General features: G+C 42.5%; 1 protein-coding gene across 2 annotated transcripts; it reads left to right on the forward strand.

The window, feature by feature from the left end:
• Positions 1-1,780: 1,780 nt before the first annotated feature.
• Positions 1,781-18,883, forward strand: tnpo2b (transportin 2b). 2 transcript variants are annotated; one of them, XM_074628961.1, is made up of 24 exons: positions 1,781-2,117; positions 3,119-3,218; positions 3,506-3,581; positions 3,733-3,882; positions 4,089-4,195; positions 4,286-4,419; positions 4,544-4,625; positions 5,706-5,828; positions 5,938-6,056; positions 6,164-6,224; positions 6,338-6,509; positions 7,330-7,482; positions 8,084-8,309; positions 8,393-8,564; positions 8,659-8,853; positions 8,989-9,146; positions 10,517-10,611; positions 10,727-10,825; positions 10,919-11,014; positions 11,135-11,210; positions 13,527-13,626; positions 13,744-13,818; positions 14,987-15,116; positions 15,213-18,883. In XM_074628961.1, exons 2-23 carry the CDS (start codon positions 3,120-3,122, stop codon positions 15,092-15,094), a joined length of 2,676 nt encoding a protein of 891 aa, XP_074485062.1. In that variant the 5' UTR covers positions 1,781-2,117; position 3,119; the 3' UTR covers positions 15,095-15,116; positions 15,213-18,883. The 2 variants fall into 2 exon arrangements, with proteins under 2 accessions (XP_074485062.1, XP_074485063.1); XM_074628962.1 differs by having other exon boundaries at positions 1,782-2,117; positions 8,989-9,147; positions 10,524-10,611.

An 18,883-nucleotide genomic window follows, 5' to 3' on the forward strand; every position in this document is an offset into this window, starting at 1 on the left:
GGTAAAAAAAAGTCTCTGTTCCTTTTACAAAAGTGATACTAAAATGATATTTCATGTTGTTGGAACACTTCTGCTTTTCTAAAGCCTTGTTTTAGAAATGCGGTTTGAGTTTTGTCAAGAATTTCGAAATGAAAGGAAGTAGGGATGACTATACACAGAGTGGCCTCATATTCACTGAATTATAGCTGTTTTCTGTGATTTTACAGGGGGACGATGTCACATGTGACATATTTATATTTACTAGGGCTGTCAAAGTTAATGCAATAATAACAATTAAACGCAAATTCTTTTTAACACCACAAATTTCTTTTAACAATTTAACATTTTTTCAACACTTTAAAACAACTTGCAGCTTTTAAGTTCTAGCGGTCTCAGCTAAAGCTAGATTGAAGATACTGGTATATGAAACTAGAAAACCTAAGGAATTCATTGGTACCAACCAGGGTTGGAAATTAACACCAGCCACCAGCGAAATGCTGGTAAAATATACAAGTGGCTGGTAGATTTGCTTCACTCACCAGCCAAAAAAACATTGGTAATCCCTTGAGTGGCTGGTAGATTTTGGAATTCATCAGCCACAGTGGCAGGTGGACAAAAAAGTTAATTTCCAACACTGGTACCAACCATGTCATATTAGCCTGTCTGGTAGGCTTAATAATGCTCCAAACTTACGCTAAATTTGGCGAGGAAAAACTGGCTTGGCCATATTCAAAGGGGTCCCTTGACCTCTGACCTCAAGATACATGCCCACTTTATGATAATCACATGCAGTTTGGGGCAAGTCATAGTCAAGTCAGCACACTGACACACTGACAGCTGTTGTTGCCTGTTGGGCTGCAGTTTGCCATGTTATGATTTGAGCATATTTTTTTATGCTAAATGCAGTACCTGTGAGGGTTTCTGGACAATATTTGTTATAGTTTTGTGTTGTTAATTGATTTCCAGATTTTTAAATATATATTCTCTCGGTAGTCTCGGTATATAGGTCTAGTATACTGGATTATATATATAATCCAGTATACATATATCCAGTATATCCAGTATACTTATATATATATATATATATACAGTATACTAGACCTATGATGTTGGATTTTGGTTGTTTATATCAGCATGTGTTCATGGGAATTTGCTCATCCTCCTAGCAGAGATGAATTATCACAGTCGTATCGTATCGTAAATTCGTGAGCCTGGTTTGATAGCTCAGGGCTTATGCCCTTTTCTATCCATAGACAATCATTGGAGGGAGGAGAGAGGAGATGGAGGAGGAGCCCAGTTGGTGTTGAGGCATCATGGCCCATGCCAGGCCAGTTGAGGAGTTTTTTTTTTTTTTTTTTTCCTTTCTTGTTTCTTTTCTTTTTATACATATATATATATATATATATTCTTTTTTTTTCTTTTCTTCTTTCCTCATAACAAAATAACAGAAAATGAAATATGGATAAAACAAAATGAAGAGAAAAAAAATTAAAGAAAAATGTTTTTTAATTATTTATATATATTTATATATAATAAATAAATTAATAAATAAACAGATAAAGAACTAAATAAAGAAAGACAACTTTGAAAAAGTTATCACAGTCATGTTGAGACATATTGTCATCAAAACTGACCACAGCATGCTTCACAATGGCAGTAATTGTTGTGAGCTTTTCACTGGTGTTCCTGATTTAGTGTCCACGCCCTGTAGCACTTCATACACCATCTGCTGGTCAGACATGAAACACAACACAAAACATGTCTATTGTTCACAGATCTGAAATATGTGACTCATCTTTAGTGAACTAAGTTTGAGAGAACAGCAAACACTGATATACTGACACTGTGTCCAGGCTGTGTAATAGATGATAAACTCAGTTTAGCTGACTCTCCTCACAGGTCAAACCCTGCCAGACGGTCTGTCCGGTACGGAAGCCGAACATGATCAGACTGATTACCCGGCTTGATTGCAAGGCATGCAATCTGTCTCATACCAGCTAGCATAGCAACCAAACACATCTACAGAGAGTCCGTTATCCAGCTACACACACACACATCGCAGTCATACTGTATTTAATGTTAGTCGTCACAGTGTAACGATAGGAATATAGATATATCTACCGCACCGGAGTGACCAGGTAAAAACCTTTCGCGGTACTTTCAAGATGATGCTAGCTAGCTAGCCATGCTAGCTGCTAGCTGCCGGGGGGTTGATATGCGACTGTTATGATTAATCATAACATCTGTGTTGCTTTGCTTACTAACACTACTTTGACAGCGTAACACGGCATCCTGTTGGTTGTTAAGATAGTGTTTAGCAGCTGTGTGGATGTTGTACGTGTGAGGTATCCTAGCGACGCTAAGCTAGCACGCTAAGCTAGCTTGAATGAGCCAGACGTTAGCGTCTGATCCGTCCGGGCCTCCTGTGTTAAACGTCCAGATTAGTAGTTAGTGTTGATACTCATTCATGCAACTTAGTTAGTTACTTACTAACTCATTAATAAATGCGTATATAGCTTTCCTGATGTAGCCAGACGATGTGCATTAACATGAACGCAGTCACTGCAGTGCTGTGTTGCAGACAGTGATTCACAGTTCATGTAGTATTGTCCCCTAAAACGAAGGTTAGTAATCTGACTAGTTGTTGCTATTAGTAACTGGTTGTTCTGGAATCGTTACTGCGTAGCTTTACGTTACTCCTCCGTGATTTGAGTATTACGGTATTAATTAATTAGAGTAATAGTTAATATCTTCCTCACAAACACTAACCATACACTTCCACGCAACACACACTTTTTTATATATTTACTGTATTGTTATTGTTGTTATTGTATATATATATATATCTTGTCCTAATTGTTTATTATCACTATTATGTTGTCATATTATTTCTTTATATTAATCTTGTCTTTAGGTGGAGGCTTCAGATAAGCCCAGTGGTTTTTCTTGCCTCTTCCTACACTTTATATTATTCATTTATTTCTTTCGTTATGTTGTATAGTCTTAAATTGTGCAAAATAAATAAACAATAAACAAGGTACTGGAGGTCTCAGGTGGGGCCAGCTGGTTTCAGGGAACGAGTATATGTATAGTAGATGCTTCATAAACAGCTAAAGTGTGTGTGTGTTGTGTCCTGTAGGATGGAGTGGCAGCCAGATGAACAGGGTCTGCAGCAAGTGCTTCAGCTACTCAAGGACTCCCAGTCGCCAGACACAGCAACACAGAGAGCTGTGCAAGAAGTATCCTTATATCTGTGTGTGTGTGTGTGTGTGTGATTGATTGTGAGGGTGAGAGAAAAATGTGTGAGATTTAGCTACAGGCATGAGAGCTTGTGTGTCAAAGTGTGTGTGTGTGTGTGTGTGTGTGGCTGCAAGCAGTTTGCATCATGTGAACTGGTGCAATTGATTGTGATTTGTATATTACTCTACGCTGCCCAAATGCCAAAGAGAACAAGTTATGTGAGGGTGTGTGTGTGAGCTTTTGCTATGTTTGCGCGGATGGTTGCGCTCCTTAACATAGCCTGTAGAAACTGGAGCAACTCAATCAGTTTCCAGATTTCAACAACTATCTCATCTTTGTCCTCACGAGCCTCAAATCTGAGGGTATGTATGCGCACGTCAAATATAACGATTCTAACAATAGATCAGGATTGTTGTTTACCGAATAACATTGCTTGTGTGCAAATATTTACCTCATCTTTCCCATTTTAAACTTTTCTTTATGCTCTTCCTCTCCGCTGCCTTCCCTCTCAAGACGAGCCCACTCGCTCCCTGAGCGGTCTGATACTGAAGAACAATGTCAAGGCTCACTACCAGAACTTCCCTCCCAACGTGGCTGACTTCATCAAACGAGAATGCCTCAACAACATCGGAGACCCTTCACCGCTTATCAGGGCTACGATCGGTGGGTGTTTGAGTGAGAAAGAGAAGATTGAGAAAGAGAAAGCTAGTGTTGGCTGTGTTTTCTAGCCAGTGTGAGTCAGACTACTATGTAGGTGGTTGGATTTTTGCAGGTAATGTGTGGGAGCGAGCGCTGCGTTTTTCTCAAGATGTTTTGAATGATTGAATGATGTTTATCCTTGTGTAACCTTTCTATTCTCTATCTTAAAGGTATCCTGATCACGACCATAGCCTCTAAAGGAGAGCTGCAGACCTGGCCGGAGCTGTTGCCTCAGCTCTGTAATCTGCTCAACTCAGACGACTATAACACCTGCGAGGTCGGGCTCACATGCTTGCACACACTTATAGCTATGCAATGCGATTTTCTTTGTAACATTCTTTCTTTATGATTTTTCTCCACCTTTCAGGGTTCTTTTGGAGCGTTGCAGAAGATTTGCGAAGATTCGTCGGAGTTGTTGGATAGCGATGCTCTGAACAGACCCCTCAACATCATGATCCCAAAGTTCCTACAGTTTTTCAAGCACTGCAGCCCCAAGATCAGGTCAGTGAAACGCCAGTCTTTTTCTTCCTGACTCTGTCTCTAGTGGCACTCATCTCTCCGCCTCAGACTTTCCACTTTGACTGTTAGAATCATTACAGATCCCTCTTGTTTGTCTCTCTCTCAGGTCCCATGCTATAGCGTGTGTGAACCAGTTCATCATTGGTCGAGCTCAGGCTCTGATGGATAACATTGACACCTTCATTGAGGTGAGCACTACAGGATTACGTGTTGGTTTAATTTTCCATTGTTTTCAAACCTCACTTCCTTCCCTTAAGCCCCTTTCAGAGATGGGATATGTAACAACGCATCAACTGTTAAATAGGGCTGTGTATTGGCAAGAATCTGTCGATACGGTATGTATCATGATACAGGGGGAACGATTCAATATATTGTGATATATTGCAACACTGTAAAAAAGGCGATATTTTGCGATTTAAAAAAAAAATTTCATATACTCATGTGTACCGATATTTTCTTACACCCCTACTGTTAAAGTTATGTGTTTTTACTTTCAAACACAGGTCTCAGCTTTGGATACGTTCTATTGTCCCATTTAACTTAATGCAGCTTTATCAATAATGGATAAAGCTGCTTTAAAAGCTTTAAAACAATCTCCGTGATCGAGGCGCAGCATTTACAGCATCACTTTATAGTGTCCATCTAATTAATCGGCCAATATCTTCTTTACCTCTGCAGCAGCCTAGTCGGCTACTTTTGCATACACCGTTTTTAATAAAACATTTTTTGTCACTCCGAATTTAATTATCCGTAAGAGAATATCCAGAAGTGTGATTTCATTGCAATGGGCAATGCGCCGTTCCGTGGCGTATGATGGGCCATGATTACTTCTGTTGCACGTCCGTTACATTGTTAAATGCTCTTACAATCAACTAATGTTGGTGAATTCACAAGTGAATATTCCCAGGGTAATGGCTGGATTATTTGGAACAGAGAACGTCAGATTGGTAAACAAGTTATAGCAACATTGATGTTTTCTTTTCTTCACTGTCTGCCTGTCTTGTATCTGGGACAAAGAGCTGATAGTGTTGCATTATATATTCAAGAGATAACTTTTTTTCAGGTCCTTCTCAAACACTGTCAAGATGTAAATATGGCAAAGCATAACAGATTGAAGTGCATATTTGGAAGCTGCTTCTATTATCTCTCCGTTAACCCCATTTCTTGTCTTACCCCACATTTGGTGGCCCTGTCCATCTGTCCGTCCCTTCTCCCCCTCCACCCTCCCCACTTTCTCTCCTTTCTCTCCTGGTCTCTTTCGTATCCAGAGTCTGTTTGCACTGGCTGGTGACGAAGACTGTGAAGTGCGGAAGAACGTATGCAGGGCTCTGGTCATGCTGCTGGAAGTCCGCATCGACCGCCTCATCCCACACATGCACAGCATCATCCAGGTGAGAATGGGACTTGATCTTACACACCACTTTAAACAGAGAATGTGTGTCTTTCCCTTCCTCCTCCTCCTCCTTTTCCTCCTCATCACCTCTTGTTGTCTGTCACCAGTACATGCTGCAGCGGACCCAGGACCCAGATGAGAACGTGGCTCTGGAGGCCTGTGAGTTCTGGCTGACTCTGGCTGAACAGCCCATCTGTAAAGAAGCCCTGTCCGGCCACCTGGTCCAGTAAGTGCTCACATTCCAGCAGTTTGAGTTGATGACAAGGCAGTGAAAATCAAGTGTTGTATGAATTTCATCTGAGTAGTAATGCCGTTGTCTGTCTCTTCTTACAGACTGATCCCTATCCTGGTGAATGGGATGAAATACTCCGAGATTGACATCATTCTTCTAAAGGTGAGCCACTCCTGGACAAATCAGACAATCCCAGCTCCTCATACTTCTTCTTGTTTCTTCCCTTTTCCACCTGTGTCCATTCTGCACTCACCTTTCTCCCCGTTGTCCTCCAGGGCGACGTTGAAGAGGATGAAGCGGTTCCTGACAGCGAGCAAGACATCAAGCCTCGCTTCCACAAGTCCCGCACCGTCACCCTGCAGCACGAAGGAGGGGAGGGCGAGGAGGGGGAGGACATCGATGAAGACGAGGACGACGATGATGATACGCTGTCTGACTGGAACCTACGTAAGTTACAGACACGCAGCTTTAGTAATCCTCTCTGGTGACCATGTGGCAGTTCTTACTCCTAAAGTGCATTCTTATGTTGCGTTTACACCAACTCGCACGAGTTGGACCGCCGGGATCGTTTGTGTTCGTTCGCGCTAGATGTACTGTAGCGGAGAAGGGGCTTGTCTCCATAGATTCCAACAATTTTTCTTTCCACCATCTCCGCCATCAACCATGGAAGAAATAACCACTGTTGCTACTTTGTGCATGTTGTGGAAGTCCCAGATATGTCAGAAAACCAAACACCGTCGTGTCTGGGTTCATAACATCACCTGGTGGCGAGCTGTTTTCACATACAGTGCCGTTGCACTGACTGTCTCTAGCAAGCCACATGTCGCTACTGTGGTATGAATCCAAAATAAACAGATTGTGCTGTGATTTAATTGCAATAAACAGATCAAAAGGATGCCGAAATAACTACATAATAGTTCTGATTTGGAAAAAGTCTGAATTCATGCTTTGTCAGGTCTGTCCGCAAGACGACAAGCAAACAACTTTTAAAATGCTAGTTTTCAGAATGGAGTTTGGATCGATCAAAGCCAGGCTATGCTAACATTGTAGCTGTTCCATGAACACTCAACATAAAGTCATGTAGGCATGAATACGGCATGTAGTACATTGTTTTTTATACCATTGTTTTTTTACTATCTGTGTTACCCACAATCTTTTTCACTATATCTGTAGTTGGATTCTCTTCTGCTGTGTTGTACCACTGATTCCACAGAGCATTATTACACATTCAAAGTTAACAAATGCTGATGGTGGTTTTCCCCTCCAGGGAAGTGTTCGGCCGCGGCTCTGGACGTTCTTGCCAACGTGTTTCGTGAGGAGTTGCTTCCCCATCTCCTGCCCCTGCTCAAAGGATTGCTGTTCCACCCTGACTGGGTCATCAAGGAGTCTGGCATCCTAGTGCTGGGAGCCATCGCAGAGGGTGAGACGCGGCACAGACTTGCTATTGAAATGCAGTTTACTTTAGCCTAATTAACACATTTAATAACCCCCTCGTAAAACTAGGATTTGTCAGGTTTTTTTTGTACGGATTAAACAAACCAGATGTAATGTGTAAGAAAATATCGATACACAAGAGTATCGCAAAATTATGTTTTGTGATACTCTATTGATTCTCCAAAAGGCTGTTTAGATTTTTAACTAACCTCTTAAAAATCCGCCGACCACTGGTGGACCTGTCCGCTATTCTGTCTTTCAGAGGTTGTAGCTGGCTCAGTTGTAAAGCTAGAGTGAAGGTACTGGTATCATATGAAGCTAGAAAACCTTGCCAACTATGTCATGCTTGCATTTCGGGAAGGAGACGAAATAACGCTCCGAAGTTCGCTAAATTTTGGCGAGGAAAAACTTGCATGGCCATTTTCAAAGGGTCCCTTGACCTCTGACTTCAAGATATGTGAATGAAACAGAACAAATGATGTACAGACATGAGAACGGCATTGACCTTCTGATCTAACTCTTGGCAAGGAAACAAAATTCCCAAAATGTTTCCTTTTCAGACATATAAAACAGTTTTGTCCCTCCAGGTTGTATGCAAGGCATGGTACCTTACTTGCCCGAGCTCATCCCCCACCTCATCCAGTGTTTGTGCGACAAGAAGGCCCTGGTCCGCTCCATCGCCTGCTGGACCCTCAGCCGCTATGCCCACTGGGTGGTCAGCCAGCCCCCTGACGCTCACCTAAAACCCCTCATGACTGAGCTGCTCAAACGCATCCTGGATGGCAACAAGAGGGTACAGGAAGCAGCTTGCAGGTACAGCAGTTCCATATGTTCCACTCTGCTGTGTTTTCTCGCTTTTCCGCTCATACGTCTAACCCATCTCGTCTTTCCTGCAGCGCGTTTGCCACCCTGGAGGAGGAGGCGTGTACGGAGCTGGTGCCTTACCTGAGCTTCATCCTGGACACGCTGGTTTTTGCTTTTGGGAAGTACCAGCACAAGAACCTGCTCATCCTCTACGATGCTATAGGAACACTGGCGGACTCTGTGGGACACCATCTCAACCAGCCCGTGAGCACAAAACGCACACATTTACACAGCCTTGTTTTGTGTGTAAGTGAAACAAACGAATCCCAAGCCCAAAATCACACACTTGTGTTTTCAGGAGTACATCCAGAAGCTGATGCCTCCGCTGATAGCCAAGTGGAACGAGCTGAAGGACGAAGACAAAGATCTCTTCCCTCTGCTTGAGTGTCTGTCGTCCGTTGCCACGGCGCTGCAGAGCGGCTTCCTCCCCTACTGCGAGCCTGTCTACCAGCGCTGCGTTACCCTGGTCCAGAAGACACTGGCTCAGGCCATGGTGAGCCACACTTGCATGCACATGGACTTTGCAGGGGGAATTTATGTTTTTGCTGCTTAACATACATGACACTTCATCCCATCGTCCCACTTCTGACCTTTTCTCTCCACCGTCTCTTCTGTGTGTGTGTCACAGATGTACAGTCAGCAGCCAGACCAGTACGAAGCACCCGACAAAGACTTCATGATCGTGGCTCTGGATCTTTTAAGCGGCTTAGCTGAGGGACTGGGGGGCCACGTGGACACGCTTGTGGCCCGCAGTAACATCATGACGCTGCTTTTCCAGTGCATGCAGGTGAGGAGAGCCCGTGTGTGTCTTAATTTGACCTTCAATGATTTTTTTCCCCAAATCGTTAAGTCTTGTCCTCCTTGCACTTGGTACGCTTTTGTCAGAAGTGACTTAAGGTCACAATCTATCTTTAAATTCTGCATTTCTGTATTCTTTTATTTCTTTACCGTAAAGTGCTTTGTGCTGGGAGATGGAGTGAATGATTCATGCTATCTTGGTGACATTTGCACAGACAGTGGCTCTGAGTGGTCAAACAACCCTCCTGCCTTTTGACGAATGCAAAAAAAATCAGAAATCGAACTTGTTCCGAAAAACTTTAATGACGGACAAAGGTTTCAGAGCTGGTGTGTCAACGTGATTGACACAACGTGAGGTCGTATTTATTTTTAAACGTGCGCCAATTTCAGACAAAAAATACTTACTTGGTGTGCAAAGGCCTTTTACAATAAGTGCATTCAAACTCGAAAGGAAAAAGAGTTGGATGTCATAAAAAATTAGAAGTGCAACCAACAAATGAACAGCCAAAAGTGTGTGAGAGAGCTACATCGCAAGGTTTTTTTTGTCCTGAGATGTGAGCTGGAAGTGCTCACAGGTACATGTATGTGTTTTCCATCAGTCTAATTTACTTGATTTCGTAATGGTGACTGCACACAGCAACCGCGACATTTCTGTTCTTCGGCAGCCACATTTATGATGTAGTTAAAAATTGTTTTACCGACATTATTTGTGTTTTACAACCACAAACACATGTTTGTAGCTCAATTGGATGTGGTAACAGATGCTTTTTGGCAATACTAGAATATGACAACCTTTTGTTGTTTCTAACCTTTTGTGTGATGACTCATTTTAAATGTCAATATAACTGATCTCACAGCACAGCTGCTGTCTTTAACCTGTATTTCTGTTTATTTTATCTGACGATGTCGAAATTGTGAAATGATTTTACCTGCAGAGCAGCAGCTCGGTAAGGACTGCTGGTCACCATAGTATTTGTGAGCCGCGACCGAATTTCATATTTGTTATCTGACAACAGAAACATATGTAAATGAGAAACAACTATATAGAATGCTACAGGAGTCCTAAAACCCGGAAATGAGTTAGCATTTTAGCACTTCCGGTTCCCTTATCTAGAAGTCAATGGGTTTTTGAATGGGTTTTTAGTTAGACGCGAAAAGTAAAAGCAATAACGTTATACATCCCTGTAGGCCACAATGAGCCTTGTGGTCTAACTCCAAAGAGGGCAGTGGTAAGCCCAGGTAATATTTTTCAATTTTAAGCCCAAGTCAATATCCTGTTGGTCGGGTGACACTGAACAATTCCATCCACTCTGTTAACGGTGTGTGTTCACATTTGTCTTTGTCTCTCTGTCTCTTTTGTCCCAGGATACGATGCCTGAAGTAAGACAGAGCTCATTCGCTCTGCTGGGGGACTTGACCAAGGCTTGCTTCCCTCATGTCAAACCGTGTATTGGTAATTATCTCACTCCTTCTCTCACTCACATACAGTACATGCATAATGTTCCATCATCCTCTTTTTTTCTGTGTCTAATATGATAATTTTTTTTTCTTGCATGCGTGTCCTGCAGCTGAATTCATGCCAATCCTCGGGACAAATCTGAACCCGGAGTTCATCTCTGTCTGCAACAATGCTACCTGGGCCATAGGAGAGATCTGTATGCAGATGGGTGAGTTGGAGCAAATCTATTTCTGCGTGATGCATTTAAGTGCCTGTGTGGTTGAATATGAGATGCAGTGTATTGATGTGTGTCTCTTATCAGGAGTGGAGATGCAGCCGTACATCGCCATGGTTCTGAACCAGCTGGTTGAGATTATTAATCGACCCAACACCCCCAAGACCCTGCTGGAGAACACCGGTACATAGATACAGTTATTTTTAACACTTGTTTTTCAAAGGGAAGTAGACAGATGTTCAGCGTCATGCTGCACGCACACTATTCTAACAGCCGTCCCTTCTCCTCTCTCTCCTCCTCCAGCAATCACCATCGGTCGACTGGGCTACGTGTGTCCTCAGGAGGTGGCGCCCATGCTGCCACAGTTTATCCGACCCTGGTGAGCAAACGTTAGATCTTTTTTCTGTGTCTTTCATTCCAAATGCTATGACATCTTTGTGGTGTCATTTTAATTTACAACATCTGCACACATATATCACACCAGGCTTGCCGCGGTAGTCAGTGTTACCGGTGTTGCACGGTGTTCAGGCATACGGTGTTTACATTACTTGCACACTGTTCCCACCGTCATTTTGCTTTTTTTTATATAAAAATAAAATCCATTTAGATAATTCTCACGAATCAGCAGCGTGATCAATATATAGACGGACGCTGTGAACTGAAAGAGAAAGTGTCAGCTCCGTATGGAGTCTCAGCACAGAGTAGCAGGAGTCAGATTTCACACACAAGGGATGAGAGAGAGTTGACAGACAAGACGATGGCAGAGGATTTTTGTCAAAGCGTAAAGCAAAGCGCCTATTTGGCAATATTTCGGATTTAATCCCAATGTAATAAGCGAATTTTAGCGTTAATGACACACAGTCATCCAACGTTAAAGATCAATGCAAGCGCACTACACATATTGACTGTCATCTTTTCTTGTAAAACGCCCGATGTTACCAACACCGGTGTTGTCACAAGTTTATTAACCGGTGTGAATATTTCCTCACCGTCACATCCCTATATCACACACTCAGCAGACACATATTGCTCTCTTGCTGTTATCCTCTGTGATCTCACCACATTTCTCTCTTCCTCTCTCTCTTTCCATTCTGCACATAATGTTATCTTATCTGTACTTGCAAGACACATTTGTGCAGGTTTTTTTGGTCCCTATCAGGGGTTACACATTTCTGTTCTTATTTTTCTCATTCTTCCTCCGTGCTTTTTTGTGCGATCACATTGCTGCAATCAGAGCGTTACGAGGGCCGCAGTGTTGACGTTCTTTAAATAAATTCTTGAAATGATTGGAATCGGCATACAGCGAGAATTATACCTTCTTTTGTCTGTGAGTTTTCTCAAGCTTAGGAAAAAGACAAATGTTCTCCCACACAGTAAGATGATGACCAGATGTTACATTTCACTTTTTGAAATTGGTTTTAGCTGACTCACTCATTTCCTAAATGTTCTCTCATAGAAAAGATAAGAGAGTTGAAAGGGTTCCTACCTAGTATGGAAAAGCATGGAATTTGATTTGAATAATTTCCAGGTCTGGATAAGAATGGGAAAAAAGAAAAGAGAGTATGGGAAATACATTTCTGTTTCCAGACTGTTGCCCCTATTCTGTTTTCTAAAATTTAGAATTTCTGAAAGTGAATTAATCATACAAAAGCAGCAGTGTTTTCCCTTGTTTGGAGCAGCCAGTGCAGCCAAAGTGTTTACTACTGTGTGAGAGAGCGCAGGCCAGAGCGAGCTTGATGTCGTCGAAAGCAAGGCAAGAAGTAGGCGATGGCACCTTTACGCAGAGCTGCCTCTATGCCTGTACGTCATAGCCAGGGCCGATGCGTCCACATAGGCGAACTAGGTTATTGCCTAGGGTGACACTTTGGCAAGGGTAGCGAAATGTTGGCCAACTATTCATCATGAGCAAAATAACAATAATAATATAATAAGAAGAAGTAACCAATAGCAGTAACTGCAGGCTGACAGCACAGAGCAGAACGCTGCCGGTCAGACTGGGCCAATCTAATACTTTCAATATATATAATAATAACTTGGACTGATCCTCATTTTGGTTGAAATCTGATTGGCTCAGTCATTTACATGGTGAACGTGATGAACTGTAACTGTGTTCCAGCTCAACTCCGCTTGGCTGGCCGGTCTGGTTTTGATTCAGTGCACTGAGGAGGTGTCATCCACTATGAAGGTCTTCAGCATCATCAGATTCTCTTTATACCACAGAAACTGTATTAGTGTTAAAATTACTGCGCAAAATGTTTTCGCTCGCATAGAAGGCCTCTCAATCTCAAAGTCCTTGGATGGATTTCTGTCCCAGTCTGTCCCTGTTGCTAATAGAGCAGCCTTGCCCCGAGTGCAAGATGTTTGACAGTGGAACGTCGTCCAACTTCCTACGTAGGCCTGTGAACTGAACAGCCACAATGGGTAAATGCAAGTTTTCTGAGGGCTGGCTTGATGTTCCCAAATACAAAGTCTGGTTGGTTGACAACTCCAAATGGGAACAGAGAGCTGGATGCAAACTCCCCAAGTCACAAAGTCACAAAGTCAAATATGGTCTGAAAAATCTACCGAGAAGACTGAATATTTGAGTCTGGAAAGTATGGCATTGTGAAATGGAAAATGTATAGGAACGCTGATTCTTAGTAGTAACAGCTTTACGTTTAACAGCTGCTAATTGGTTAATAACTGCACACTGCAGGTGTACGTCCCTGCGGAACATCAGAGACAACGAGGAGAAAGACTCCGCCTTTCGCGGGATCTGCATGATGATCGGTGTGAACCCAGGAGGAGTTGTGCAGGTGAGTCATTGCACACTGTATGCATTAAGTTAAGGCTTTCACAGTCTGTATTTGGCTGTAAACCCACAGATGTTTTGATGTTGAAACCTCCTCACCTCTTCCTCTGTGTTTGTTCAGGACTTCATCTTCTTCTGTGACGCGGTGGCCTCCTGGGTGAATCCTAAAGACGATTTGAGAGACATGTTCTATAAGGTGAGGGGCTCACTGGGGGACACGTTGTTGATCAGGGGTAGAAACAAAGTCCAGGTGATATTAGGGAGCAAGTTCTTGTTTTTCCACAACCAGTTCCATCCAAAGGCTGATTTTAACTCACCGTGACATCATCACGCACCTCACTCTCCTCTCTGCCTGCTGCATGAGTCACTGTGAGGTGTACAGACCTCAGGCCAAGCAGACTGTGTTCATTTCAGCAACAATGACGCTGCTCTTGTTCTGCAGAGAAGTGATGGCAAAATCCACTGATGCATGTATTTACACTAATCCACCATTTCTGCAATACTTGTATAATATTCCTTTAGGGACATTTAACCAGTGTGTTGACCGCAGAGTGCGTCCATATGTGGCCAAATGAACCTGGTGATCAAGCCTGTTCTGTGTCACTATCTTTACACTACTGTTTCATCCAGTAAGGAAAATTTACCGTGCACACTTATTCTTCTCCCGCTGCTCTGCGATGAGGGCTGCGCTGGCTCGGTTGGAGCAGCTAGTCCTGTTTGGCTGCTTCTTGACACCATCAGCATTTTAAATCAACACTTTTTTTTGCCTGGAGTGTGTGACTGGCAATTTAACAGTGGGTACATTGGGAAAACAAGCATGATGCGTATCAAATTCACTCTGTGTTTCAGGCTTAAAACAGATTTGCTGTCCATAGCTATATTAACCTGTCAGGAGGCCCTATTGACCCCTGCCTCCTGTTTTGTGTTCATTGCAAGGTTATAATCGTTTTGAATTTGCATTTGCTAGTTTTAGTTTAGTTTAAATTTTTCAGAAAGGTTTAGTTTTAGTTTTTATAAACTGTATTTAGTTTTCGTTTTACAGTAGAAGTGTAGTAGTAGTGTTAGTTTGTTTTTGTTAGGGCCATGTCTCAGATGTATGAAGCTACGTATACATACATAATACATGGTTGGAGAACTGTGCAGAAATGATCGTCATTGCAGCGTGCACATTTTGGTTGCTTAGTAACGGCAGGCGCGTCAGGAGGGCAACCTCCAAACCACCTTGGATAAAAGGATGAAAGCGGCATGGCTGGCGTTTTCCATGTGTTTTTAGACGCGGCATGTGTACAGCCCCTACGAAGTTAAAGATTACTTGAGGATGTGCCTGAAATTAAATCTCCCCCATCTTCTGCCCCTTCCTGCAGATCCTGCACGGTTTTAAGGAGCAGGTTGGGGAGGAGAACTGGCAGCAGTTCTCAGAGCAGTTCCCCCCACTGCTGAAGGAGAGACTGGCAGCGTGCTATGGCGTTTAGATTCTCTACACCCACCCATAAGGTAATCCCACACACATTATTATCTAAACTCCAAGGTATACAAATGTTTCTACTGAAGTTAACCTCACTGTGTCCCTTTTTGTATCCGTCCTCCCAGGTGAACCAGCAGGAGGAGGGTGAATGGGAAACTCATCCATCTGTGTATTGCACTGCCCTGATCTGGGGGGAGGGAGAGGGACGCTATTGGCCGCTCCCCCTGACGGACGGCCCCCACGCCCTATGTGTTTGTCCATAGAGGGAGGGTGGGCGGGTGGGAGGGTGGGAAAGAGGGACACCTCTAGATTAACTAGGCAGGGACCCGACACAGAAAAACTAACTGGTAGGGACAGATAGAGAGAAGGACACGGAGGAGAGACGGAGGGAAAGACAAGTTGGAAAAAGAGAGAGCGGCAGAGAGAAAGTTCAGGGAAAAGAGCGGGAGGGGAATCAGTCACACAGCAAGGAAAAAGAGCCACAGAAAGGTCTGTTACTGGGAGGACAGGGACAGTTGAGATTTTAATGGGATTCTTAAACTCGAGACCGACCGAGACAGACCAACATCGACTCACACACATACACTTTGCACATGCAGTACATGGAAACTGACTGTGGGTGGCACTACTATCATTTAGACTTTTTTGAGACCTACTACATGTAGTTAGGGACAGACAAGACAGGGGTCTAAACTCTGTTCGTTTTCTGGGTGATATCTTTCTTTTTCCGGGGAAATAGGATTCAATATGAATTACTTCATCCGTAGTCACTGAATTCTACTTAGCTGTAAGATAACCTCGCTATCTGTGTTTCCTACCTTTCATTTTGACCAGAGTGCTGCTTCACAGAGCTATCCATTTGTCAGACATATTCCTATCACATTTTCTACCTGATCAAAAAAAAGGAGAAAGAGAGAGAGAGAAAAACAAAAACAAGAGCAAGTGTCTTTCCTCGTGGCTTCACAGAAACCATTCCTCTAGGAAGGGAGGATTAGGGCTAACACATTAGTTTCCTCACCAGAGGGGAGGAAATCGTAGAAAGAAAAATCACATCCTTAGTTGTCCTCTTTGAGGTTTTGTGTGCGTATATGTATGTGTGTGTGTGTGTGTGTGTGTGTGTGCGCGAGCGTGCATGTCCAGTTTGTAAATCCTCACTTCGGCATTCTGTGTTAACAGTGTGTGAAATATGTATTGTTTTTGATATGGTACCGAGCTAAAACTTGACTCCCACCGCAATGTCCTTGGCACCTGTTAACTGTGACCAAGTGTTTGTGTGTATGTGTTTGTGTGTATGTGTGTGTGTGTGTGTGTGTGTGTGTGTGTGTTTGCGTGCAAGAGTGAGCGTGCGTACATGTTTATGTCTACATTCGTACTGATATCCGTTTGATGCCATATTGATATCTTAAGTAAAACAGTGATTGGCAATGTCATTGTGATCTTTATAATGTTTTAAAAATGGTCCATATTCTTTTTTTTTTTTGTTTTTGCTGCTACTGATAATTTTTGTTTATAGTGAACTTAAATTCGCACAATTAACGCAAAAAAAAAATATTGGAATTAATGCTATTTTCAGTGACTGTTGAGTTGTTTTTGCACTTTTTATTTTATTTTACCTTTTTTTTCTTTTTGTTATTTTTTGTATGGACTTTTTTTTAACCTCACCCATATGATATGTCTTGACCCCTAATGTCGGCGTTTTGTCATACTGTGTTGCACTGTGAAATTAAGTGTCTTTGACTGGCAAAAATATTCCAATACTAAATGGCAAATAAAAACAACTCTGTGAAACTGGGACTAATCCGCACTTTTACAATGACTAACTTTGCCATATTGCTGAGGCGTGTGTGCGTGTGTATACGCGTGCGAGATCCTGCATGTGTGTGTGAGATCCTGCATGAGTTGGCGCGCATGAGTTCCCTTTATTCGTGGCCTATATGAGCATGTTTTGGATAGTTCGATGGCGTTCATATGATGTGTGCACAGTAGGGGAGCAAATTAGTTTGGAAGGGTGTGTAGCCTGCCCCAGCCTACTTTGTGTGCATGCTCTGTGGCTGTGTTTTCACTGTGTGTATGTGTGTATGTGTGTGTGCGAATGTGTGTGTGTTTGACGCATATTTCAGAGTAATATGATTGCCCTTTACACACCAACAGACCACCTCAATTCACGAGAGGAGAGCACAATATACTTAAAATAAAAGGAGAAGAGCTAGGACACTGCCAAAGAGCGATAGCCACTGAAATTTAAAAGCAGACAATAAAGTAGAGACAAGCTGCTTAAAGCTGAAGTAGGTAGAATTGGAGCAAATATGATTTAAAAAGAAAGTTATTTTTATAAAACGGTCACAATATCCTGATAGTAGTGCATGAGACAGGTAACCTGAACAAAATCATGTGCCTCTGTGTCCTCCGGTGCTCCTAATGGCATCTGCAAGATTTCACAGACTGGAGGAAAACAACCAATCAGGTTGTTGCCTTGCCAGACTGGAGCCTTGCCGTCAATCACTCGCGAGCGCCAATCAAGCGGTCAAATTAGGCAGCGCTGATCAAATATGAATCAATATTCTGTTACTGTAGTGCCTATTTCTCACCTCAAATGTTTTCAGAATCATCTTGTAGTGTACTGTTTAGCTGTAAAATGAGAAAGTTTGTGACCCAGCAGCCATGTTGAGATCAGTTGAGGAAATACCAAGCACCGCCCAACAGCCAGAGCAAAGTCTCTAGTTCGACCATTTGATTGGAGTTTGTGAGTGATTGACAGCTGCCTCCGTTGAATGAACAGCCAATAGGAACGCTCTCTCTCTGAAATGACCTGTGATTGGTCAAAGTCTCCCGTCACGGGCTAGATATTTTAATGCCTGAAAACAGAGCCATGAGGAGGAGCAGAAGTCTAGTTATCTCTCAGAACACTTGAATTACAATATGCTGAAAGGTTATTATGCAATTTTTGCCCAATGATGCCAGAAATATTCTGCCTACTGCAGGTTTAAACAGACAAAGTAGAGACAAGCTGCTACTTCAGTAATCTATATGTGCATCACGATGGTGTAAAAGTACAGGCAATGAAGGGCTTTTCAGATTAATCATGGAATATAATTTTGCCAGCGAAATTAACTACAGGGATTTATATATATTTTTCATTGATATTCTGTGTTTTCCAGCGTGTAGACATTCGGAAACAATCAAACGTCGCGTTGGCACTTGATTTGACCTAGACTGTGACCACTGAGATAATCAAATCAAGTCATTAATCACAAATACGAGACAATCTGAGCCCTAGTCTAGTTCTTTTCCCACAGCCTCCCAGTTCAAAGCTTGTGCGAGAACATGTGTTTGGTTGCTTGCTAATTTTAGGGTTTTTTGTATTTGTGTAACTGTTGTTTTTAGTTTCACAGACAGTTTTTGTATCTGAAGGATCAGTGTATATTTTCTTTGTATGATACTGTAGTAGTCTGCTTCAGTGATTCATGAATGCCATGAGTTTGAAGGGAAGGAGAGGTGTGACGGCTTTTTTAATACGTGCAAAGACGATGGGAACAAACTAAGGAGATGAAGGAGGAATGATTATTTTCTAAATTCTGATTATATAATAAAGAGCATGATATTGATGCAATTTGGCAGACAGATTTTGGTACCTTTTGTTTTTCTGTGGGCTACTTTCGCCAGTCATGTTCCCCCCTTTTTTTTTAAGGCGGGAATGGAAATAAAATGTTTTGAGCCTTTTATATGATATATAGTTTATGTGTGTAAAATCTCTGGATTTTTGAAATAAATCATGTCATGCATGCTGAAGGCCAGA

Source organism: Sebastes fasciatus, chromosome 3, assembly GCF_043250625.1.
Source record: "Sebastes fasciatus isolate fSebFas1 chromosome 3, fSebFas1.pri, whole genome shotgun sequence".
In the NCBI taxonomy this organism is placed as follows: domain Eukaryota; kingdom Metazoa; phylum Chordata; class Actinopteri; order Perciformes; family Sebastidae; genus Sebastes; species Sebastes fasciatus.